Consider the following 26701-nt stretch of genomic DNA (forward strand, 5'->3'; position numbering starts at 1 on the left):
GGTCCAATCCAAACATAATTATTTTGAAAAACCATTTAAATCATCGTATTTGCATATTTACATTGCAGATTTAATTTTGGATAGACCAAGTGTAATTGATATTGATTTTATTTTTTGTAAGCTAGTAGCCATACACAGAGTGACAGGGGTGGTATTTATACCTCTCATACATACCATAAATTGATTGCAATTCGGTATTGGTATAATTTCTTCAACATGTTTAATAACTAACCGATGCTTCATTAGAATTAGTTCCTAAATTTTGTAAGCTCATATGTAACTCAAATGATATCTGACAATAAACAAAATATCAAACCCTTTGTAAAAAAGCAATTTTTTTTCAAATATTATATCCCCAAGAAGAAATCCAAACTTAAGAAATCCAAACTCGACATAGTAGTGATACACATTTCTCGCATTTTCATTTTCTTCTTCATAACAATGGCCGACTTTGCCCCCGGTCGAATGCAATCTGTTGCAAGAATATCGGTTGAGAATTACTATAGCAAAGTTGTCTAATGCTTTTCTTAGTCCTTGTGCACACACATACATATACACATACACATGAACAGACAAACAGTTGCTCAGTTCGTCAATTGGTATATAATAGTATGGGTCTCCAAGCCGTCTATAAACAGTTCGTTTTTGGAGTGAAAAGATATCGTTCGATACAATTTGTTATATAAAGAAGGCAATAACTAATCGAATGTTAATGTTTTGAAAGCTATGAGTAGAAAACTATATTATTATATAGCGTTCCAAAGCTTGCAACCGTTTATTTCGCGACATACCACAGTGGGCAGGTTAGTTATGAATAGTGCTTAGATGAAAAATCTCTATTGCCTTCAAGGCAGTTTTAGTAATGCAATATTTATGCTACACAGCATCTCTTTGGGCATGTTAGCTTATGCATGTGCCGAGATGGAAAGTTGACTTCAAGACACAGCGACTAAGTCGATTATTTCAATAGATAGACAAATCCACCAAAGAACCCACAGTACAGTTTGAATATTTGAAATTACCTCAACTTTCTTTTGTCATAAGACGGGTTTGTACAATCCCATTTAATTCTACCACTTAATTGTACCTTGACAGATACGTATTTCGACCTCTACACGACGACCGTCTTCAGACTCAACAAGTCGAGTCAAGTACGAGACACTGAAGACGACCCTACGATTGAGGTCGAAATACGTATCTGTCAAGGTACAATTAAGTGGTGGAATTAAATGGGATTGTACAAACTCGTCTTATGACAAGTGAAGACATTCCACTAAAAAGCTCAAAATAATTTTCTAAACTCTCTTTATTTTTTCAAAAACACTGTACAGAATTCCATTTTATGTGTTCTTAAGTTTAACGAGAAAATCATAAATGTTTCATTTAAATTATTCATCATTCCAAAGAAACTTCGTTGGTCTCCATTTGGTCATCAGCATCATCTAGCTCGATATCAGCGTCATGTTCAAATGTTGTATCTGGATCCATTTCTCCTTGGCTGCTGTTGAAGGGCTCCGTATGGTCACTTGAATCATTAGGTTCTTCTTCGTGATGAGTCATATCATTCAGATTATCGTTTTTCTTTTTTATAATCTCCTTGCGTTTACGAGTTGGACGGCATGATGACTTACGTAGTCTTTGGTTTGTGCATCTCGATTTGCTGTATCTGAACAAACGTGTTCTGCAGAATACTTCTAACTTCTGAGCTGTATATGTGGGGTCGCCAATACGAACTAGCTTAAGTAGCAACTGTAGAATATTGCCAAATTCTCTAAAACCCCTTTTGGATTTCTCGCCGCGACTGATTCCGGTCCATGTGAAGTTATTCCAGAAGTCCCGTGTAAACAGACAATCAACAATCGTGTAGCACGCATTATTTCCGTTGCTTTCATATGAATTTGGGGGGATGATGCGTGTGAAATACTGTAGCTGAAATAAAAAAAATGTTACAATATCTCGTTTGCCATAATATAGGTTTTGTTTCCATATATGCGGTAACATAGCTTTTTGACGAAAAAACGAAACGACGAAAAAAAAAATGGTCTCACCACTTATTGCTATTTATAGACGAGTTGTATTAACGACTATTATAGAAGATTGATATAATCAAATTTTCAAGGAATAAAACATGGATCCGATCATATATCAGGTTTGTCTAAAATATAGGTGATTCATAATACCGTAGCTCAGTACCGTAATAAATGGAAATAACAAGTACATTATAATTACATATTGGCTACATAGTTCTTCATTACGTAGTTTCACATTCCAGTCGTGGAGCTCAACTTCATTGTTGATTCGAGCATGTTGTTCCACCGGGTGGTCAGAAGGTTCGGATGTTGTAGTAGTAGATCGCGCTTGCATTTCCACCAGTGCAGTCATGCGAGTGAAATGAGTTTGAAAACACTCCTCTACCGCAGCCTTAACACTGTTTTGGATGAATTGCTGTAAATCCTTTTTCAAGTCCGCATAAGTTATTGCTCCGTCATTATCTAAAATTTGAGTATTTTTTATATGTTTGGATGCTTGCAGAAGATATGAAACACGACTCGTTGCACCAGTCAGAAAAAGCCACATCGCCGAAAGCAAAGCAGCACCGGTGACGGAAATGTAGGATTTGACAGTTCATATTTTTTCTGGCACATTCTGCTACTTCCGCTGTCGTGATGGTGTATTATTTTATAGTTTCTTTTCCGCAAATAATTGGCTCTTACCTGTAAGAACATGGTTTTCCAAATTAGATTGTTGTTCCTCGGTATTCGTCAAATAGATTATTCCGTTTTCAGAGCAATAAATAGGCTCTATCTCCTGCTGCATCGCCTGGGACGGAATCGATTCTACAATATATAAAAGAAGCAAATATAATTCAATTCATTTTGATGTTTTCAAATAATTGTACATACCCAAAACTACTGTCTTTGGTTGTTCATCCGATGTTTCGTGTTGAGATTGTCCCAGAGACACAACAGAATAGGGTGTTGGGCTGATTTGGTATTGGGTCAAAGGAGCATTTTTAATTCCTGACGGTCCCGCCACTGGCTGCGTCACTTTCAAAGTAGGTATGGAGCTTTGTGATGACGATGATTGAGGGGCCTGCGACCCAGGTGACATATTTCCTGGCGGTATCAAAACTTGTGTCAATGGTTGCTGGATTACAACTTGCTGAGATATAGTGGCTGCATTGTCCTGCGCAACGAACTTCGATGTCGACGGTTGCTTATATTGAAAAGCCATGGAAATGGACGGCGTTGAAGGTCGCTTGAAAATCGATTCACCCGGTAGCGGATGTATGATTTCTTGACGTTTCTGCTTACACATTTCACCAGTAACCACATCCATGGTATCAAAATGTTTTTTAGCTCCAGCTGTAGGTTTTTGGATGCTGCTCAGCGGATCTGCAATGGCTGTTAATAGGATAGAGTAAAGATTTGATCGATATTTTAAACAGTTTTTCCTTACCTGCAAACATAGCGTTATAATCTTTTGAATCCACAGGTTTTGACTTGACGCTTTGTTTCAAAATCTTTTTTTTACCTTCTACGTCTGAAACTTCTGTCTTCGCCAAGTCGTCCGCTGCTCTTTCAGCCGCCTCAAAGTTCCGAAACTTTTTCCAAATAATCACGGGAATGCGTTTAACCGAGCCGTGGAACTCAGTGCCAGACTCGCGCAGCTTCTCAATTTTTTCATTTGAGAGCTTTGGCCACAACAAAATACCGTTTTTTATCCAGGACATTGGTACCGTAAGTACCTGAAACTTTTTGTTCTCTATGAACTGTACCACAGCAAACATGTTTGTAGCGGTGTAATCCACCTTTCAGATTCATAAAGATCAGTAACAGGGACAGTTACCTCGAATGAATATGATGAGAGTCGAGAGAGTAGAGAGTGAGCTAGAAGTCATAACATGTAACGAAATAGGACTGAATACACGAGATCAGAAGTTCTTAGACTGTGAACACGAACGCATGTTTTATTCTTATTTTAGCCGAAAGTACCAACCTTTTCAGTGGCGACGAGGACAAAAAAAAGTGAAAAATCTTAATTAACTTTATCGCGCGTGAAAAGTGAAGTGGGTGTTTGGAAGGAATATTCCGTATTCGCGTGGAAAGTTCTTTCGCGTAAGTTGTTTTTATCGTGAATCCCACCACATGTCAGCGTAAGCTACATTACATCGTAAGACTGTTTGCAGTTTGAAATTTTACTCCAGACTTGTTTTGCCGTTAAGGTGGTTGAATATCATAAAATTCATTTTTCCTAACGAGCCGCAAAGCAATTTATCTGTGAGCAGATTCAAAGAGCATATTTAATTCGGTTAAAATAGAAAGCTTTTGAGAAAATATCTTTCACGAAAACGCCATTTTGGATCTAACAATAGGATTCCCTTTCATTATTTGGCCGTTTTTATTTCTGGTGTGTTTCTCACCATTTTGTATTTTACTTTTGTTTATAGTGAGCACCTATAGAGCGTCAACGCCATTTCTACCGCAAATCTGAGTGTCATCCTTTGGATACTTTACCTTACAAAAGTATACCGAGTACACCGTGAGAGTCACACATTGAACGGTTTTCCAGTGAGTACCAGTGAGTACAATTGTAATAGCGGTGGTGTTCCGTTTCCACGGTTCCTATCTTACCTAAAAGTGTGACGGTGGGAAGACAGGTGCGGTGCATTGTATGCATGCAAGTGCATCCGCAAGTGCTATCGAAGGTTTGTTCTGTGAGGTCGTATACGCGTTTGCAACCAAAAAAAAGGGGTGTTGCTGCTGCTGCTGTTTGTTTGCTGTTGTTGCTGTGGACCTGCTTCCGTGTTGTTGCTGCTGTATTTATCTTTTGCTTCGTGGGACCCTTGTTGCAAATATATCGACGTCGACTCATTCTGAGTAGGGTGGTTATACATATAATTGACATCGTTGTCATCAGGTATGTGGTTTTATTTCTTATATTGAATGCAATTTTACCTCAATACCCCAACGTAGTTCTATGCAACGCAAGTATTTTGTTATTTATAGTATTTTTAGTGCCTCGCCTAATAAAAACAAAGACAAGATGTCTATTAATCCTACATCTGAGCCTTTTATCCCCGGTACTATTCCCTTTTCCCAATATCAAGAGCAATTAGAGTGGATGTTTGAGCATAATAACTATACGGAAGATAGTTATAAAACCTCGTTTTTGGCTGTTTGCGGTACCGAGGTGTTTTCTCAGTTAAAGCTTCTGTTTCCAGGACAAAGTTTGAGAGAATTAACATATAAACAAATCACGGATAAATTGAAGCAACGCTATGATAAAAAGGACTCAGATGTTATCCATAGTTACCGATTTTGGACACGTCGGCAGGGGCAATATGAGAAGGCAGTAGATTTTGTTTTAGACGTTAAGCATTTAGCAGAACAGTGTGAGTTTGGCGATTTTAAAAGCAGAGCAATTAGAGATGTGCTAGTTATCGGCTTGAATGATCGAGGTTTACAAAAGAGACTTTTTGATGAGGATGATTTAACTGCGGCCAAAGCCGAAAAAATAATTGTTAATCAGGAGCTTGCTTCTGATAGAACACTGATTTTAAGTACCGATGATGATAAAAAACCTGGTATAGTAGCTCGTTTAGGTCGTAAAGATGATAAACCTTATCGCCAATCTAGATTCAGGAGCAGAAGTAGAAGTGACAGCAGAAGTTGGCCCAGTGATAGTCGCAGAATGACAGATATAACAATAAGAACCATTATTCCGAAAAACAATTTGTGTGCTCTTATTGTAAGAAAAAAGGGCATGTTAGAAAATATTGTTACCGACTAAGAAACAAAAGCCCTCGCAAATCTCAGACAAGTGTAAAGTTTTTAGATTCTCCCAAACCGTCAAGTTCGGGAACTGATGGATTATTCAAGCGTTTAAAGGAAGATATGGAGTCAGATTCTGACGATGAACTGCCGTGTATGATGATTGCATCTGTGAATAAAATCAGTGAACCTTGTTATGTAGAAACAATAATTGAAAAGAAGAGAATAACTATGGAAATTGATAGTGGATCGGCTGAAAGCGTTATCTCCGAGAATATGTACATGCGGTGCTTTAAAAATCTGCCTCTAGAATCATGCAATAAGCGTTTAGTAGTTATTGATGGAAAAAAGCTGAAGATATTGGGAAAAGTTGAAGTCTCTGTGCAGTTAGCAGGCACCCGTAGGAAACTATTTTTGGTGATTTTGCGCTGTGAGAATGATTTTGTACCGTTAATGGGACGTACCTGGCTCGATGTTGTTTACGAAGGTTGGAGGAATGTTTTTGGGAAATCGATTGCGGCTATGGAAAGGATCAATGCGATAAATGACGAAGAAAAATTTTTTGAAATAAAGCGTGTCGCTAGGGGGAAGAGTGATTTCAGCTCATAAACGTCAACTAAAAGTAGTTCCTGCCTCTCGCCGGAAGGCCTCAAGGACTTTTGCTTTCCAAGGAGAGAGTGCTTCATTACAAGCTGGGAATGCTACAGCAGAACAGTTGTCAACGGAAAATTGTGTCGAAATGCCAGCGGTTGCAAGCACCAGTAAACGTAGAAGAGAGGAGGATGACGATTCGAATTCGAGCACCGATTTTTATGGCTTTGCTGCCGATTCATTTATCTTCTCTGGTGAGGATTTCGAATATGTCAGTCGGAATCGAACTGCGCAACCGGCTGAAGAGTTTAGGCGTTCGAAAAGAAGATGTGTGAAGAAAAAGAAAGAAGATTATGTATACTATTGAAATTAACTGTTATCGAATTCTCAGTTTTAGACGTAAGTTGTTTTGTTTTGAATTTGATCTGTCGAATATATATTTATTGGTCTCTCAACTAAACGGTGAAGAAGTTGTAGCGGTGTAATCCACCTTTCAGATTCATAAAGATCAGTAACAGGGACAGTTACCTCGAATGAATATGATGAGAGTCGAGAGAGTAGAGAGTGAGCTAGAAGTCATAACATGTAACGAAATAGGACTGAATACACGAGATCAGAAGTTCTTAGACTGTGAACACGAACGCATGTTTTATTCTTATTTTAGCCGAAAGTACCAACCTTTTCAATGTTGAATTTTTGAACCGAAATCTAATTTTTAAAGACTCAGCCGGATGCGGACGATGCGTGTTTCTTATTTATTCCCTGTGATGTCACTTACCAGTGCAGGCAGAAGTGTAAATTTTTTACTAAATTGATTAGAATTGAACATAATGGGTAACATAATAACAAATTTATGCATACTTGAAAACAGTATTTTATGTTGTTAAGGTACTGAGTGTATTATAGCGTTGAAGTTTTTAACTAATGAAAGTTTTTTAAATGAATACATGTTTTTGTACAAAATCATTAAACAGAGCGAAAATAGCAACATTGTACTTGCATCTTGCTTTCTGTTACTCAGATCGTATATCTTGAGAAAAGATCGGATATAGATACGTGATATCTGTGTAATCGTATTAAAGGTTATGATTAAGGTATATAGTTCTAGTAAATCGTAAATCTAGTCCAGTTTATCCCCGTGTTTGTTGTTATTTTCTCTAGTTTGTGATTTTTTATCGTAAATGATTTCATCGAATTGCAAAGGCTAAAAATGCTTCAGTAGAATAATTCGAAGAAAGTCAATGCCAAAAATCGCTATCAAATGCATGTTTCAGGTGATGCAATGCTATAACTGGTTCCTCTCAATATGATCGTCGAAGGTTCGATACCCACGAAAAGTAAGTTATGTAATTAAATACCAAGTTGAAATAATCTTTAAAAAGACAAAATAAATAAATCGAAAGCATGATCCTTGAGCATAGAACAAAAAAAAACTTTATTAAAATAAGTATACCAAAGAACTTTTTTTTTTATTTAATTACCGTTGCCTTTTACAGTCGCATATCGGTTCTTTAAATCGTAATTGACATGCAAAAATCGTATACATGTTCCTCAAAGTCGTTTTCTTTAATGTTTCCTCTACACTGAATTGCAAAAAAAATCGTATTGATGTAGTTATTAAATCTGATATATAATACGATACAATCGTAAAGTGATCTTAGAAATGTCGTAAAATCGCATATAATAATAAATTAGATTGGTACAATCGAATGTATGCTGCTATATGGCCTCCACTTTGGGATGTATATGCCGCTTTTGTGCAATCAATACGATTCCTTTGCTCTTATATAAGTCCGATTAATTCAATTGCAACTTTGATATAGAAGACAAATTGCTAACTGGGATATCAGTATCAGAGTTCAAACACTAATTCACATTGCCTCTATTACTCGTTATCTGTTACCGCATCCGAATCGTCCACATCCACCAGTTGACACCAACGCCTGATCCGATCAACTGCATACACCGTAGTTCTCAGACGGTTCTAGTGGTGCGCGCCTGGTAGATCCTCCAATTCGTATCGCATTCGTGCGCAGGTTTAGAGGAAACGGCGGAACACGTGTTGTTCGTGTGCTCACGTTTTCGCACAATACGTGACCACATGCTTGCCACATGTGGTCTGGACACCTAGACAACCCGGACAACCTAGTTCGGAGGATGTGTAAAGATGAACTTGGCTGGAACGCCGTTTTATCGGCTATCGCCCAAATCGTCTCGGAGCTACATAGAAGGTGGCGCGTGCACTCAAGGATGGCAAGTTCAGGCGCAAATAAGAGGTGGTCCAAGGGATCGGAGTCGGCTTCATGGGTCATACCGGTGGTCATGCTCTGTGGTCGAACTCGATCCTTTTACCGAACAAGTGGCCGCGCGAAGAACAACATGGTATCGTCGCTTTCGCGGCGTCGGTCAACCGGGCGGGTTCCGAGCCCGAGGACGGAAAGGGGTCCTCGTCAAGGCTGGGGCAGGCGTAGGCACCGCGTCGGCAAGTCCCTCTGTGTGCTGGCGAATAGGCCCTATCGCAGAAAGGTCAATTTGGGGTGCACGCGGCATCATCATTCTTGATACCAGTCGTGCAGAGGGAAGCAGGCGCGAAGTCGACCCTACCCACCTTCCGAGGACATAGGGCGTGGTAAGGCCACCTGGAAAGCCGGCAATGCGCTGGCACGATACCATGGTGTTCTTCTAAAAAAGCGAGTTAGGATGTTCGGTGCTGCAAGGACACGCAGCTAACCTCGAGGGTGCGTTGTGCACTGGCCCCCCTTTGAAGCATTACTTTCTGGTTGTACCGAAGGGACTATGGGCTTGGCGGCAATGGAAACGGTTTAGCGGGTCGGGAATGTAGTCCTGCCTCCCTCGGTGATCCCTAACCCCGCACTTCCTGGTCAACCCAGGATGTCTGTTGAGCAGATTCCCCCTCCATTGTTTAGGAAGAAAAAAAAATCGTATCGGTCGTTGTCCAACACAGCTTTCACCACGAAGGGGCCCTTTCGCCTCCAATTTGCGACTGTGGCCCATCGCGGTGAGATTTCGTTCTACCAACACCATATCACCTACCTCGTAGACATTCGGCAACCTACGATGTTCGTCGAAGTACTGCTTCTGTATACGCTGCCTTCTCTCAATTGCCTCCATCGCTTGCTGTCTCAGCTCCTAAGAGTTTTCCACCGCGTTGTTCACCCCGTCGTGCAGCACCAATACAATGGCATTATGATGGACATCACGTGGCTTGTAGGATAGCACCGACGCACTTGGCGATAAATTGGTCGTCGAATTCAATACATTGTTGATTGACCACTGGATCTTCGGTAGATGCTCATCCTAAGGAGTGTTTTGCTTTCCCACCATACAACGAATAGCATTAAGCACAGTTTGGTTTGCTCTCTCGGCTTGGCCGTTTGCTCTCGGTGACCCAACGGCTGTCTTGATGTGGGTAATCGCGTTCACCCGACAATATTCCTCAAACACCTTGGCCGTGAAGGCCGTGCCCCGATCCGTTACAATGCGACTCGGGGTGCCAAAGGTAGCGGTCAAATCCTCAAGAAAACTCAGCACCGGTCCAGTTTTGGTGGAACGTACTGCTCGGACCACCACAAATTTCGAAAATCCACAGGTTAAAAGCACTACATAGGAGTTTCCTCGCGCAGATCGAACAAATGGACCTGTGTGATCCATGTGCACCGTGCTGAAGGGGACGGGTTCTTTCGGTACACTGTGTAGGTACCCTTACGGTCTTCCACCTTTACTTTTGTAGAACGCACATTGTGGACACGCTTGTATGTAGGAGTGGACATACTTGCGCATCTTCAGGAACCAGAACTTCTGCCGCAATCGCTGCAACATCTTCTCTTCAGCGAAGTGACCCATCTCGTCATGGTAGGTGTGAACCAGCCGCCAACGAACTCGAGTGAGTACCACGAAACACTTCTCACCTTCCACTAATCTCACCAATCTGTACTGCTCCAACCGATAGTTCTGTTTAATTTGCCTCTCTTCATCACTCACGGGGTCTCTTCCTAATACATCTATGATATCACACAAGCGGGCATCTTGTCTTTGTAGAGCCACAAGAAAGTCAGTATTGCTCACCTAGATAGACATCATATCACACATGACTGGATCCACACTTCTCGCTTCTTCAACCGAGTTTCTGCTTAACGCGTCGACGTGCCTCATAGAGCTGCCTGGTCTGTGCTCCAGTCGAAAGTCATACTCGGTGAGCTTCAAAAAACACCGACCAATTCGAGCATTCATGTCCCGTTTCGCGTAAGCGTCTTTTACCGCACTACAATCTGTTCGCAACACGAAAAACTTCCCGCTCAAGTAATGGTGAAATCGTTCCACGCTTGAGACCACCGCTAACACTTCCAGCTCATAGCTATGGTATTTTCGTTCCGCTTCTGATGTTCTCTTGCTGTAATAGCTGATCGAGCGCCAACCCTCTTCTGTGTGCATTAGCAAAATTCCTGCTAGCCCGTCCTGTGATGCATCTGTGTGGAGCTTTACCTCACTATTCGGGTCAAACAACACTAATAGAGGGAGCTCACTCAACGACTTTTTCAGCTTTTCGAATGCTTCCATTTGCTCACTTTTCCACTCAAACTTCGCCTCCTTCTTCAGCAGTGAGAAGAGAGGGGCTGCTACGATGCTGAACTGTGGGATGAATCTTCGAAAAAATCCCGCCAGCCCAAGAAACTGCTGGACCTGTAGCACACTCTCCGGCACCGGGAGCTCCGCGACAGCACGAGTCTTCACCGCGCCTGGCCGGATTCCTTTCCTCGACACCTCGAAACCCAAAAAATCAACTGACGTCTTAAAGAAGTGTGACTTCTTGAGATTGATCGTGAAACCACTTTCTTGGAGCACCTCTAACACCTCCAACACTTCTCCTACGTTTTTCCCACCAATCATCAAGTCATCGATATAGGCCACAATTCCCTCTTTTCGGAGTTTTCCCGTCAGCTGGTTCATTGCCCTCTGGAACACAGAACAGCCATTGGCCAACCCGAACGGCATCCGAAGGAAATGGTAATGTCCGTTACGAGTCGAAAATGCAGTACACTCTTGGCTATCCTCCGAAACAGGGATTTGATAGTACCCCGAATTCTTGTTCAGCAGACGGTAATCCACCGCCATCCGGAACGTACCGTCCTTCTTCGGCACCATCACAACTCTGCTTTTATACGGCGAATTAGACTCCTCCACAATACCAGCTTCCACCAACTCTTCCACTATACCACTCAGAGCAGCTACTCTCGCGTACTCCATCCGATGAGGCTTCACATACACTGCTTCAGAATCACTCAGCACGATCTTCATTTCTGTTCCCCTAAGGGGGGTCCCGTAGCGTAGTTGGCTACACGTTCGCCTCATAAGCGAATGGTCATGGGTTCGATTCCCAGCCTCTCCAACAAACCCTTGTCAGTCGCCAGAAGCGCAGTCCGTACGGTGGCATTTTGGGGAACGCGCCTCACCGACACGGCTGCCTGATGACGACTGACAAAACTGTTCTTCTCGGAGGCATTCCTCCAACGTTCTTCGATTAATGGCAACCGAACAAAGCAACGATCACTGGATTCACCACATGGACAAATGAACACAATGGACTCACGATGATATGGACTGGCAACGACAACAATAACGAATTATGAACATCTAAAAATAGATTCTGTGTGGACTCTGTACAGCAGAGTACCACAGTAGATCACGGCACAGAATGCCTACCAAATAAATATACGAATAAAAAAAAATTTTGTTCCCTTCGCGACTCCTAACTTACTCATACTCTTCGCAAAACAAGACCGGTATTGGTTCACCAAGTCCAAAATCTCTTCTTTCAGTCCCTCCACATTCAGATCCGCAGCCTCGATTCGCGTATACTACTTACTACTGTCGATCTTAAACATCGACCCATACTTCCGCGGCTGAACCTCTACCATCATCTGGTTTGCTTCCACCGCCTCGGTACTGTGAACACTATCACGTCGGAACTCAACTTTTCCGTTGCGGTTTACCATCACTATGCCCTCTTGGTTTAACATGTCCCGTCCGAGAATTATCGCAGTGCTCTGTACCCAGTTCGGAACGACGTTGAGCTTCACCGGTACTGCTATCCCGTCCAGCTTCACACTCGATCTCACAACCTTGTCTACGTTCACTTTTTTTCCACCGAACCCGACCAGAGTTGTATTTGTCACTTCACTGTTGCCGACTTTATTCGCGACTCTTTATAGTAGACACTTTACAGCCCGAATCGATCAGAGCGTTCAGTTTGATTCCTCCCACTTCCACCCATTTCACGAAGTTGTTTTCTTCATCTACCAGTTGCATCCTCGCCAATTTTTCGACATATGGCCACTAACACCCCAGTTGTAGCAGCACCTTCCCACCTGAGACCTTTCAACTGCGCTGGGGCAGGCTACATCTTTATGTCCCGACTGATTACATCAATAACAGTTCACCACCTTCTCTATCTTCTTCTCGGCTACTCGTGTAGTAGTTGACTCCGAAGGTGTATCGACCATACCCTCCATACACTTCAATTGTGAGATCAACTACTCAACCGTTTCAATTTCCCCCCAGCTGTACTCGGCATTTAGAGACGAACTCTCCCAAACCACCGATTGTATAATTCACTATTACAGCTTCATCTAGGCCAGCACGCTTTCCGAGGGCTACTTGCGAGTAAACGTACTCTTCAGTCGTTTCCTCTCGCAGTATTCTACGTTTGGTCATCTGAGTGTGGTATCGCGTGATGACGGATACGCGCGCACTAATATCTGCGAAAACAGCGTCCATGTATTCACTTGATCCTGTACACCAGACCACCACCATTTTGAGGAACCTTCCAGATTCAGACGAGCACAATGCAGCTTGGTCGCGTCATCCCAGCCATAATGTGTAACCGTAAATTCGATCTCCTGAATCCACTCTTGTGCCGACAGACAAGTTGCTTCTTTCGGGATGAACTTGTTGACTAGCTCTTTCAACTCGCGAAAATCTGGTCGTCGAACAACTGCCTGGCGCAGATTCCCTCGTCGCGATGGTCAGCCGCTGCTGCAAGCGTTGTATTTCGGCAACCTTAGCCTCTAACTCCGCCTTCAATGCCGCAGCTTCTTGATCGCCGCTTCGTGACATTTTGCCTTTGTTTCGTAACGTCACAAATTGATCCCTACGACCGGAGACTGTTACGTTTTCACTACCGTCTCCTTGATCGCACTCACTTTCGTATTCCCCAGAACTGGACATACGATCAACGACACCGAATTTTACTGGCACCTACTCGTGGCCACCATGTGCTTCAATTGTCCACGCGGTTCTTTTGTTTCCGAGATCTACTGTCCGAGAACCTTTGTCCGCGATCACGACCCGAACTTCACCACGCGGGGCTGTGTATTCTGTCTACAGCTTGTAAACTGCGTCCGAACTGCAGAACTTGACCAACCTTCTACGTTGACCCAAGAATCTCGCGACTTACTCCCCGACGTTTTCCCAGAACCACACACCCGACGAACAACTGTGAGAGATTTCGGATCGCTGGACAAACGCGACTAGCTCGTTTGGTTGCTATTAGTAGACTAACTTATATTGCTGAAATTTTTACTTCTACATCAGGGGGTGTTCTACATCCATACGCACACAGCAATAATCGATTTGCCCGTTAGCACCTGCTACAAAATAGTTCACAATAGGAAATCCCAGCAAACATGGGACAAATATTTGTATGACGGCAGTATAGGCTGTGTAACACAGGGGTTAGACAAAAAGGTTGAGATAGGCAAAATTTTGTCTAAATTCAAATCAGCATAACTTTGCGTAGAATAATCCGATTTTGATAAAACTGGGCCCATCGGACGCGGAAACACTTTTAGTATTCGGTTCCCATCCAAAACCTTAGACCGGAGATTCCGGGGTTTTCAATGGTATGTTTAAAGTGCATTTGTTCTTCTTGTCATTTAATGTGACGTTTACTTTCCTCATGTTTTATGCTTTCCCCAGAAACTAGAACTAATATTCTGAACGTCACATAAAATGACAAACAGTATAAAAAATGCATTTTGAACATACCCTCAAAAAACCCAAAACATCTTTGGTGCCCAAGGAGCGATCAGCAATTTTAGATGAGGACAGAATACTAGAGTGTGTCCGCTTCTGATGGTCCCAGTTTATCAAAATCGGATTATTCTGTTATACTGTTTTGAATTTCATCAATATTTTGCATATCTCAAGACAAAATTTTCAAAACGACTTATCTGCTTTTGTAAACAAAGATTCAAACGGCGATTTGACGAATCTGATAGCTCTCCCACGCAAACTAACACCATCAACAGGTAGCGGAAGCCTTCATCTACCTATTGGTGGTGTTGGTTTGCGTGGGAGAGCTATCAGATTCGTCAAATCGTCGTTTGAATCTGTTACGGATATGGTTCAGAGTGAAAAGGCTTGTACGTCTGTTCTTCACTAATAGCTTTATTCAACTGATGAAAATTAGAGAGGGAGTCAAGGTGGTTACATGTGAGGGATGATACACTCTAATAAAAGATTATACAATACAACATCCTCTCTTTTCTCAAATAATGAATTATTTTTCCATTACAAAGTCATTATATTTGCTTGGTAATTTTCTGTCACGTTTTGGTCTGTTCGTCACATCTGTGGTCTGTTTTGCTGCACGGTTAAATCCATCGTGTGGTGTGTTACTGATGCGACTGTCACTCGTCATCAAAGTCATCGAATCAGCTGTTGTGGTAGCGGGAGTAGTCACTGCTGTCACTGACGGTGTTGTTCTGTTTGTTCTTTCAGTATTTTTCCTCAAAATAGGTGGTTCCAACTGTTCAGATTGAGATTCAGTTGTTCGGTCAACCATAAAATTATTGGTAGTGATATTGTCACTTCGTACACACCCGGAAGTTGTTTCGATAGGGCTTAGTGCTGGTTCTTTACGCGGTTTGATGTGTACTAGGTCCCTCCTGTAGTTTGAACCATTAACATCCACCACATAGGAGCGATCATTCAGTTTCTCACTCACGATTGCTGGAGTCCAGAGTTTGTTGTTTTCGGGATGAGCTTGAACATAAACTGGTGCACCAGTTTGCAGTGTGGGTAAATCGCGAGATTTCCTATCATAATAATATTTTACCTTCCTTTTGTTTTCTAGGATCGATTCTGGAACATTGTCTACTATGTGCGGACTGTATTTGTCAAACGATGCAGGCACACCACACCTTGTGCTACGCGAAAAAGTCTGCTTACTGGGCTGCTTCCAATTTTATTCGGAATATTCCTCCAGTGGAGCAAAACATACCATATGTCCTGCCCGGTTTCCTCTGCTTTTTGTAGCAATCGTTTCGCGATTTTTACCGCTGCTTCAGCTTTACCATTACCTTGCTGGTGATGAGGAGAAGACGTCGAGTGCTTGAAGTCCCATTTTATAGACAAATCCTTCATCTCTTCGTTAACAAAATTTGTCCCGTTGTCTGTGTTGACGATCTGAGGGATTCCATGGCGGGAGAAATTCCTTTTGCAGCTTTCAACGAGGCTTTTGGCTGTCATGTCTTTCAGAAGATCAAGTTCAATGTAATCTGAATAATGATCTACGGTTACTAGAAATTGATGCTTCTTGCCGCGATAGGTTGCAAAGAATACATCCATCGATACAGTTTGCCACGGATATATTGGAATTGCGTGATTCTTCATCGGAGGTTTCTGCTGACTCGGAGAAAATTTGGCGCAAATAGTGCATTCCTTCACAACATCCGTAATTTGCGCGCTCATTCCTGGCCAAAACATGTTTTCCCGGGCGAGTTTCAGAGTCGATTCAATACCGTTGTGACTTACGTGGACTTTCTCAATCATGGAACGATGTAGTGCATTAGGGATTAAAATACGATCACCTCTGAAAGCTAATCCGTCTTGGGTAGATAATTCGCTTCGATACTTGTAGAAAATTTTGGCGGCTGCAGGAACTCGCTCGATGGTGTTAGGCCAACCGTTTCGGGTATAATCGATTACAACTTGCAAAGCTGCATCCTGCTCCGTAGCCTTAATGATGCTATCCAAGCAACTGTCGGAAACACTCAGAAAGCTGCTCATATTATAATCCTCTAGTTGTCTGAAGATTTTGTAGATATTCTGTTTTCGATATTCGTTGTGTTCGGTTGAGTCATCATAAGGTGCACGCGAAATAGCGTCCGCCACAACATTCTCCTTTCCGGTTACATATTCCAGGGTGAGCTGATAGCGTTGCAAATTCAACAGCATATGTTGCAACCTTTTCGGGGCTGTGAGCAATGGCTTGTTGAATATGTTGATTAGAGGCTTGTGATCGGTTCTTACAGTTGTACAGGGTTCCCAACGATCAGTTGATCAAAACGAACGCATGCAAACAGAATAGAGAGCAACTCTTTCTCTATTTGAGCGTAGTTTTTTTCCGTTTCGGTCAGTGTTCTGGACGCATAGCCAACGATTCCATCCATCATATAGCCACTCCTAGCCCGAAGCAGCTCGCGTCACACTCGATAATTAGTGGTTCATTTACGTCGTAGTACCGTAATGTTGCGATGTTGGATACGAGCGATTTCACTCTAGAAAATTCCATATCTTCTTGGTGTGTCCATTGCCACGTCTCCTTCTCCGAAATTAGTCGCCGTAGGTTGGAAAAGCTGGCACTAAGGTTAGGAATGAATCTGCTGAGGTACGTGACCATCCCAATGAATCGATGTAATTCTTTCCTGTTGACTGGGACCGGATAGTGTTCAATAGACGAAACCTTTGTATAATCGGGTTGCAATCCTTCGGCAGTGAGAACATGCCCATAAAATTTCACGGACGTCTCACAGAGTTTAAGTTTTGATTTATTGAGTTTCACGTGGTTTTGCTTCAGTCTGACCAGCAGATGCCTCAAATTAGAATTATGATCACGAAGTGCTTCTTCTATTGTTGAACCTCTGCCAAAAATCAGAACGTCGTCCGCTAAACATTCGATACCTTCGAGACCCTGGATAATCTCCTGCAGCTTTGACTGGAATATTTCTGATGAGATACCGAAAGGAAGTCTCAGCCAGCGGTTACGACCAAAGGGTGTCCAAAACGATGATAGCTTTGCTACTTGGCTCATCTTGCACAACGTGCCAAAAACCTTTTCGTGCATCTACGGTTGAAAAGACTTTCGCTTGACCTAGCTCCGGTAAAATTTCATCCAAAGTAACAAATTGAAGGTTGGGTCTTTTCAAAGCTTTGTTCAATGGTATAGGGTCGAGGCATATGCGGATGGATTCAGATTCCGAAGATCCACGCTTGACAATAAGAATATTACTCACCCATTCAGTATGCCGATACTCTCTCGTAATGATGCCGTCCTTTAGCAACTGGTCTAACTCTGCCTTCAACTTTGGTCGCAGCGCGATCGGGATTCGTCGGGGTTGCTGTATCACTGGAGGAACACTGCTATCGATCTCCAAGCTCACTTCTCCATCCATTTTACCATATCCACAGAAAACTTCGCTGAACTGTTCGATAATTTTCTCTGCTTCGATGCGATATATCTTCATGACATTTTGATCACTTTCTTCCGGCTTTGCTTTGATAGGTATCATGCTGACAGTGTTACAAAACTTAATCAAACCGAACGTCGTGCAGACTTTCAGCGACAAGAGTGGCCTGTGGCTGACGTCAACGACTTGTAGTACAAGAAGATACCGTTTCGTTTGGCACATGCAAGGCAGCTTGACTTGACCCAAGACACTGATTATGCCGCCTCCGAATGCTTGAAGTTTGTATGGGGAAGGCTGCAACTCTGGATCTGGTTCTCCGGTCAATTTACATAACCAATCGTAACCTATCAAGCTGGTGTTGGCACCTGTATCTAACTCGCACTTCACATTTCTCCATTTGTTGCCAACCTTCAGGAACACTTCCGCCAAAACATGTCCTCCCTTCTTCGAATTGTCAAAATCTTGCCAATCTCCTTTCGATTTCAGAATCCTCCGACCGCTCACTACACTCGTTATCCGAATCGCTGTCATCCGAGGTGTCTTCGTTGATTTTCTTGACTCTGCGTACACGATTGTGTTTCGACGTGCTTGACGTATTCTTCCGACAAACTTTTTCGAAGTGATTCTTTCCGGAACACATTTTGCATTTTTTTCCGTATGCTGGACAGGAGCCTTTTGTAAACGTATGCCAGTCGCCACAAAACTTGCATAGACGAGATTTTGACGATGAGGCTTTTACCTTGTTTACCTCCGGCATTTTGTCCGTCGAAAGTGTTAGAACGTGCTTTGCTGTGATCTCCTCTACACGGCACATATCGATAGCCTTTGCTGTAGTAAGTCCGGTTACAGTGAGCATTTTAGATCTCAGATGTGGCCACTTATTGGATGTGGCTAGCTTGTAGGTGATCATTTCAGCTTCAATAATTCCAAATCTGGCCGGTTTGGCTAAAGTCTTCAATCGAGTCGTGTAATCGTCAATGCTTTCCGCTGCTGCCTGGCTGGCTGTGAAGAAATCCATCCTATCTACAATGATATTCCTGGTACGTGTCACTTTAAGCTTTATTGCCGCCAGAACGGTATCCGGCGATATTCTGTCTGCTGCTGTCAGGTCAAAGTTGCTGAACTTTTTTAGAGCTTCCGTTCCGACAACTGACAACAGAAAGCTTACTTTTTTTGCATTTTCCGTGGCTGGCCAGTCGTCCATGCCAACCGCGGTGGCATAGTTCTTCCAATTGTCTTCAAAAAAAGAAAAATTTTCGTCCATGTCTCCTTCGAGAGACAATGGAGGTGGAAGCGGCACATTTTGAGGTATTGGTGCTACCCCTTGGGGCCCATTCTGCTGCTGTAGCAGCCTTTCAAAAAGTTGAGTTTGATGTTCCAGCAATCTAGTTAGCTGCTCCATTTCGATTCGATACGTAACCGAAGTTTAAATCGCTTCTTTTACGTTACTTTAAACGCGATCTCGAGTTTTCTAATGCCCGACGATTCCAAACGTTTTTTCGAACTTTATACCGCGAAAACTTCTGACACCATGTTACGGATATGGTTCAGAGTGAAAAGGCTTGTACGTCTGTTCTTCACTAATAGCTTTATTCAACTGATGAAAATTAGAGAGGGAGTCAAGGTGGTTACATGTGAGGGATGATACACTCTAATAAAAGATTATACAATACAACAGAATCTTTGTTTACAAAAGCAGATAAGTCGTTTTGAAAATTTTGTCTTGATCTCAACCTTTCCTGTCTAACCTCTGCAAATTGTCTTAACGTTAGGCATAAGAACGCTAGGTATACTGATGTTAGATATAAAGACGTTAGGCGTAAGGACATTGGGTTACGCAAATAACCTACCGAAAGGATATTTGATATTTTGCATCTCTGTATATATGGAATCACATGAGAATTGTCATTCCATATATACAGAGATGCAAAATATCAAACAGCAAACAGCGAATTTAGCATACCCTATCTGAATCCTCCGTTTAACCATTCACCCATATGACTATTTAAAAGGATACCAAGCACACCCGCACTTACCTCAAAAGCTCCGTTTCCGCAAATAAATGGTTGCAATAGCACAGCATAGCCACAAACAAGCGGTGCGACATCTGCAAAGTCGGACTGAGCAACATCGCAATATTTTGTGCGTTCATCTTCGTGTGAGTCTCGTTCTGGGTGACGGCGTCCAGATGAAGGATTACCCACGCCAACAGGGTTCGATTACAGCTCGGCAGCTGCTCAACCAATCCCACCAGTTCCTGTTCCTGCTGTGATACCTGCGAGTGCGAAGCAGCTTCCTCGAACCGCGTCGATAAATCAGTGGTCAAAATCGGTTCGGGAAGCTCACGAAGAAACAGCTTCAGTAGTCCACAAGCGGTGGGAATGTCAAACTCATCTACGTAGCTTCCGTCGCGATTGTTATAGAACTTCTTCAGTTGCTGTAGCTTTGATTTTACAGCCTCTACTTTATAGATTTGGTCACTTCGTAGCCCGTGGTCTTGCAGGTAGTCAATGCAATCTCGAACCACCAACGGGAGGTTGATACCGTCATGGCACCGACTTCGTTCTACTGCTAGTCCAAGCGATACTCCGAAAATCGGCTGAGCATCTCCTAATTCTAATACTTCTTCGCTTATGCTGCTTTGCTTTAACTTTTTGTCTTTCTTGTCCTTTGACTTATCTTTTTTGTCCTTCTCTTTCTTATCTTTATCTTTCTTCTTTTCTTTTTCTGGTTTTTCTGGTGGTTTAGAATCTTCTATTTTATATCCCTCGGGTTTTTCTTTTTCACGAGATTTCTCACGTTTTTCCTTACTTTTTGAAGGAAACTTGAAAGCCTTGGATTTCTTAGATTTTGATGGGCTTCTAAAAAGAAAACAAAAGTTTTAGTTAATCAATCTTGCCAATAGAACCACTTTACAAAACTTACTTCGTTTCCAATTCTTCCTCCGGAGAGCTTTCACCTTCCAAAGTGGCATACGCAGTTTTCTTTTCTTTTTTGTCCTTCCTGCGACCAATTAGAAGTTCTTTCTTGCTCACCTTTTCCGCGTCGGCTTCAGCAACTATTGGGAATTAGAAATAAGTACCTAGTTTAAAACTTTATCAATCATCAATTGAAAACTTACAATCTTTGTCATCTTTCTTGCTTTTGCCACCAGTCTCCGATGCGTACAGCCCGGGAAAATCCTTTTCAACGTCAGGGCTATCGAAATCCATAACGCACTATTCTTCCCTGACACCGAGCCAAGTATAATATTTTGCAAGAGAACTATTTTTAATGTTACACACTATATCATTCATAAGATGTCTATTTTTTTTACAAAACCTTAAATCCTGCGACATAAAAATCGATATCAACACAACTTCTAGCAATTTTTTTGATTTTCGTTTATTTTGACATGTATCAGCTGATTTTGACATCGGTCATTATCGGGATCAGAACTCACTGATGATCATTTATTAGGGGGAAATCAGATAAAACGCGACCGCGCGATACGAGGCGACTGTGCAATTTGACTGTTCTTTGATAACAGAAAACAAAAATCGATGGTAAAAAAAGTAAAAAGTTGTATACAAATATATCAAAGATACGACCGCAAATTGAACATAGAATTACGTATAGTGCGATAGCGGATACGAAATTTGATCGTCAACATTTTATGCATGTTCATGCCAGATGACTAATAGCCGAAATGTAGGCAATTTACTGTTAAAGTGCAATTTCAACATTGGTTGGCGAAATTGAATTGTTCAATAGTTAAATGCATTGAATCAATTGTTTACAATAGTTGTAAAGAATCTTAGAAAGTTTACTGATCGACTCATACCATCTCCGGAATCCGTTGAAAAACGTCTGAGTTATTGGCTCGTACTTCCTGTACTTCCTGACCTCTTATCGTACCGAAAGACGTAATTCTTCGTCAAAAACTGTTTCGTATATTGATACCTTTAATAAATTTTTATATTTTGATCGGCTCCAAGCGCTCTATAGGTACTTCGCCAAAATATCATGATATTTATTTAAAACATAAAAATTTTGCAATGGCAGGTTTTCGTCGACTATGATTTACACCTTCGTATCAAATTAATCGATGATTTTGATGCCGGCATCAGAAACATCCCGAATAGAAATGAACCATTCATCAAATCGGTAATATCTGGGAGATAATATAGACGAATCCAAGTAAAAATAAGAAGAAGACACACGACGGTGTTAACTTTGACAGATCCTACAGTACAGCATAGGGAGATAATTTTAAAATGCTTATTATAAATTCTAGACAAATTGTAATTAAAATCTGATTGAAGTACGATACGGAAAAAGTTCTGAATTACATATTCGGAAGCTTATCTCAATTTTTCGAATATTTTCCAAAAATGTATCTATCATACAGTTCGGAACTTTTTCCGTATCATACTTCAATCAGATTTTAATTACAATTTGTCTGGAATTTATAATAAGCATTTTAAAATTATCTCCCTATGCTGTACTGTAGGATCTGTCAAAGTTAACACCGTCGTGTGTCTTCTTCTTATTTTTACTTGGATTCGTCTATTACTGAAATGTACGGGAAACAAAGCAGAAGGCAAATCGATAACTATAAAATAGTTTATAGCGCATACACGCTGAAATTGGTTTACTCCAATTAAGGTACATATTAGTCCTTCCCTCTTCGGAAGTTATTCGATAGTATTATTATCATTTACAAATCGATAGTTACTATTAACAAATTATTAACAATTCGAATGAAAAAAATATTGAAATTCACTTCTGTTTCTTCGCGTTCTCTTCGAACGCCACGGCAGGCCATCGAGCGCCAAATTCACGTACTTTCGTTTTCGATTCGGCTTAACCGGCGGCAATTCATCTTCTCGTCTCTGCAACTCGCGCTCCAGGAATCCCCGGAAAGGCACCTTGCAAAGCTCCTCGCCGATCGTACTACGTGGTGGTGGTGATGGACCGGGATCATCGACATAGAGATCGACATACACCACCATCGATCGGCGTCGCTGAATACCCACATCGTCAACGAACTTCATTTGGCTTCGGTTCGCCGTAGTTGTTGTCCGTTGTCCAATCGTTATCTGGGAAATATTTTTACAGATACGTTTAAACAAATACGCTTTTAACAATTTAGCCTGATGACGATTACTATTCTTGTACCATAGAGCATCATTAGCCATCAGACTATCCAAAGGATTTTCACTAGGCATTTTACTAATATCGGTACTATATCCAGTGGTTATTTCATCACTACGGTTATCACAATAAATTAATGGTACGATTTTATTGTCTTGGTATTTCTTTACATTAATCATATTGATTAACAGTTTAAAAGTATGGACTAAAACTATTTGAGAAGAAATAAATCCTTCCATCGTCACATTGTTTTCTAAATTTATTAAAAATAGTCCAATTAGATCCTCCAGTTTTGCCTTTAAGTATTTTGGGTCAAGTAGAAACATTCTCACTACATCTTTAACTTTACGAACTAGTCTCTTCCCCTTGCCATTCATAGCGGGATTACATGGAAGACTGTCCAAAACCCATATTCCTTGCCTCTCAAAAAAATTCTTGAAATCATGAGGATTTAATAGAGGACCATTACCTGACATTCTGTCTGGAAACCCAAATTTAGCCAAATATGCTAACAGTAGTTTTATCAATTCTTCACATTCATTTTTATTTTTCCTCCGTTCAACTTCCATCCACTTTGAAAAGCCATAAGCGTTCAATAAACAAATGTAATGCTTATAGTAGAAATATTCTTGGTGTATTCTATCAAAAAGTGTTGTGGAAGGAGTACATTTCAAATTATTCAACTGTTTTGGTTGCTCTGCCATAACAGCAGAAGCATCACAAGCACTAACAATCTTTTCCAAATCAGCAACTGACTGCTCCAATGGGAATCGCAAACAAATATCAGCACTATTATCCCTTATTGCATCTGGAACGTCAATAGCTTTCCTATAAATAGGTGTGTCAATTTTTAAAACCAACTCGGCTTCATTACCTTTAATAGGAGTCAAAAAATCTTTAATGAAAACATCAGACAATTTAGTCTTGACATAAATCATTAAATCGTTGTTCTTGTGTATACTTATTCTGTTTCCAGTTACTTGTTTTTCAAAACTATTACGCCAGTTGGGAAAGAAAACATCCAACCAGGTTCTCCCAAATAAAGGAACAAAATCATGATCACTATCCAATACCAGAAGTTTTAATTTTGCCTTTATATTCCGAAAAATTACCGAAACAATAACTTCTCCAGCAATTTTCAATTGGGAACCGTTTACCACTATTAAACTATTGGAACTTTTTTTAAGTGGAATATCGAATTTAGCCAAAAATAGCTTCTTACCAATCACGGAAACGTCGGAGCCACTATCAATCTCCATCTGCACATTGATGCCTTGAATATCCAGTTCTAATAAACATGGATGACTTTTGTTAATGGAAGAAACATGCATGCACTGTAATTCACCTGGATCCGAATCATCACTCTTGTCTACCCAACAACTTATCATATTCGACAAATTATCGTCATTTTTCGCACAGGTTTTTTCAAAGTTGATGTTGTTGATCGAACTCCTCTTGAATTGTTCCAGCTTCGGGCACCTCCTTCGAACATGTCCTCGAACTCCACAATAGTAGCACACTCGCTGGTCGATTACTAGTTGTTCATCGCTCTTCAGTTCCACCGGGTTAACCACTGCATCCAGATACCTTCTTCGCTGTTCCTGGAGCCGCACTTGTCTAACCCGTCCGGTCTGTGAACGATGATTCACACGATTGCTGTACCTATTGTAGGGTTTTGTGTTGCGCTCGTCATCACCTGAAAAATGTCTATAGCCTGCTCGGCTCTTCACTGGACCATGCCTTCGATTTGAATCTGTCATACGTTGAAAAAGGTTACCACAACTTCCAAAAATAGAAGCGATTTGTTCAAAAGAATTGTCTTGTGTTAATGTTTTTGCATCAGAAGCAGCTAACTCCCATGTAGATAACATTTTCTCAACTTGAGCTAGATTCAATTTGTCCCCATATTCCGCTAATAACTTTTGTCTCAAGGCGTCATCCGACAAGCCAATGAGAACCCGATCAAGTATGCGATCCTGTTTATCACGTTTAAAGTTACAATACTCAGCTTGGAGTTTAAGCGAAAAAAGAAAATCACTGGCTGTTTCACCAGGTTGCTGTACTCGGGACCCAAATTTAAACCGTTGAATCAAAGCTGTATCAGTTTTGTCTAACTTTTGTTTGAGTTTATCAATCAGTTCATCTAACGGTGCATCATCAAGCAACTGTTCACTAAAGTACAAATTTTGAGCCACTTCAAAAAGATAATCACCTCCAAGAAGGAACATCTGGTCTTTCTTGTCGGCATCTGCTACTTTATTGACACGAAAATGGTACCCAAGCCGCTTGAACCATGATGCGAAAGATTGTCCTTTACGGTACGGATCGATATTTGGTGCTACGTACGAAATCATTTCTATAACTTTTAAAACCAACCAAAATAATTCAATTTGAATAAAGAATAACCCCAAAATAACTCGGATAAATGTTTCAAATCAATTTGTTACAATGATACCAAGCACACTAATTAAAAGGATCTTAACTGGTTTCAAAAAATTCACGCACAACTAATTAAAAGCAAAAAACTTCCATTGATTATCAAGAAAAATAGAAAAAATCACCAAATAAATATATCAAAACCGTTTCACGTTAGTGTATCCGCCATTCATGCGATAAACAGCAATTTGTCCAATTATTCTTCTACACAGTGCCCTCTTTCACAAACAAATATAATCCAGAGCTATAATATTCACTTTTTTCTCAAAACTTTCAAATTTCAAATAAAAGAAACAATGTATAATCAAAAAGGACTTACCGCAATACAATAATATCAAACCCGAAAAAATGCTTTGCTCCGGTAGTTTCAGCGGGTTCTAATTCCAGAAGGAAAGGAAAAACTTCCTCTTCGCCGGCAATCGCCACTATTTGGAAAATAGAGAAGAACACTAATTAATCAACCTGATAATTGGTTTCAAAAACCTTTTCACTCTTCCTTTGTTGTTCCAACCCTTTGTTAAAAACGTAAAACAATAGGCGTAGTTTTAATTTAGCATACAATTATCACCGGCTAAACATAAAGAAAAGAAAAATTGATTATTTAATTATATGAAAAAATCTTTTTCACAACTTTTTTTTTCCGTGTTTTGTTGTTTGTTTTATTTGTTTCAATGAAAGAAAACACTATCGTACACCACAAAATGGTGTTTACGAGCACTAAAACGTGCTACCACTAGTTTTCACCGTCTTCACAATCCCGTTTTACTTTACCTATACCTTTTTCCCGGAACGTTCCCGTCTGATTTATTCCGTATCTCTGCCACCTGCTCTGCAACCAATACTTTGTTGCTGCTGAAGATTTTCTCGCCGCCGCCGAATGGCAACGACACTATCTTCACTGTTAAACTCCGTCCGGCAATGTCGCACCGGGAACAGCACAGCTTTTAACACACGCACTGCAGTTGAACCGTTTTCCTCGTCGCCAATGAAATGTACACTGACAAAAATCCAATCATATCCATTATGTGTGGCACACATAAATTTTGACTATAGCATTTCCCACATAATGGCTATGTGAATCCGCATGGCATATATGTGGAAACACACATAACCCTTATTAACTAATAACCTTTATGTGGATTCTCTTATAGAGGGTGGTTATTAACGCACACATAAAATTTATTTGTAAATTTCTTTAGATTTTTGCCAATAAAAATGTGTGGATTTTTATTAGTGTACGGGAAACAAAGCAGAAGGCAAATCGATAACTATAAA

The 26701-nt window shown here is 41.1% G+C and overlaps 2 protein-coding genes and 1 long non-coding RNA gene across 3 annotated transcripts in view; all 3 read right to left on the minus strand.

Moving 5' to 3' along the window:
• The window catches only part of LOC134219192 (ralA-binding protein 1), a 37183-nt gene extending 15941 nt beyond the window's left edge, over window positions 1–21242 (minus strand). Inside the window, exons 1-3 of the mRNA XM_062697892.1 lie at window positions 20976–21242; window positions 20780–20912; window positions 19891–20715 (exon numbers count right to left, since the gene is read on the minus strand). Coding sequence (XP_062553876.1) covers window positions 19891–20715; window positions 20780–20912; window positions 20976–21066 — 1049 coding nt within the window. The 5' untranslated portion in view covers window positions 21067–21242. The remainder of the gene's footprint in view (window positions 1–19890; window positions 20716–20779; window positions 20913–20975) is intronic.
• Window positions 1315–3734, minus strand: LOC134223618 (uncharacterized). Its single transcript, XM_062702809.1, has 5 exons — window positions 3460–3734; window positions 2904–3404; window positions 2715–2837; window positions 2230–2492; window positions 1315–1929 (listed from the first exon to the last, which is right to left on the minus strand). Exons 1-5 carry the CDS (start codon window positions 3731–3733, stop codon window positions 1396–1398), a joined length of 1695 nt encoding a protein of 564 aa, XP_062558793.1. The 5' UTR covers window position 3734; the 3' UTR covers window positions 1315–1395.
• A 1199-nt stretch (window positions 21243–22441) lies between the features above and the next one.
• On the minus strand, window positions 22442–26402 carry LOC134224012 (uncharacterized). The gene is made up of 3 exons (XR_009982805.1): window positions 26198–26402; window positions 25746–25851; window positions 22442–22935 (listed from the first exon to the last, which is right to left on the minus strand). It is a non-coding gene; the product is annotated as an uncharacterized LOC134224012 (long non-coding RNA).
• Window positions 26403–26701: the final 299 nt, after the last annotated feature.

This window comes from Armigeres subalbatus, chromosome 3 (genome assembly GCF_024139115.2).
Source record: "Armigeres subalbatus isolate Guangzhou_Male chromosome 3, GZ_Asu_2, whole genome shotgun sequence".
Taxonomy (NCBI): domain Eukaryota; kingdom Metazoa; phylum Arthropoda; class Insecta; order Diptera; family Culicidae; genus Armigeres; species Armigeres subalbatus.

What these genes read in the sequence shown, in the direction of transcription:
- LOC134223618 (XM_062702809.1), bottom strand. Translation starts at nt 3,733, where the DNA reads ATGTCCTGGATAAAAAACGGTATTTTGTTGTGGCCAAAGCTCTCAAAT. An exon ending in ACCAAAGACAGTAGTTTTGG is followed by an intron (nt 2,838 to 2,903) that starts GTATGTACAATT and finishes TATATATTGTAG; the next exon opens with AATCGATTCCGTCCCAGGCG. An exon ending in AAGAACTATGTAGCCAATAT is followed by an intron (nt 1,930 to 2,229) that starts GTAATTATAATG and finishes TTTTTATTTCAG; the next exon opens with CTACAGTATTTCACACGCAT.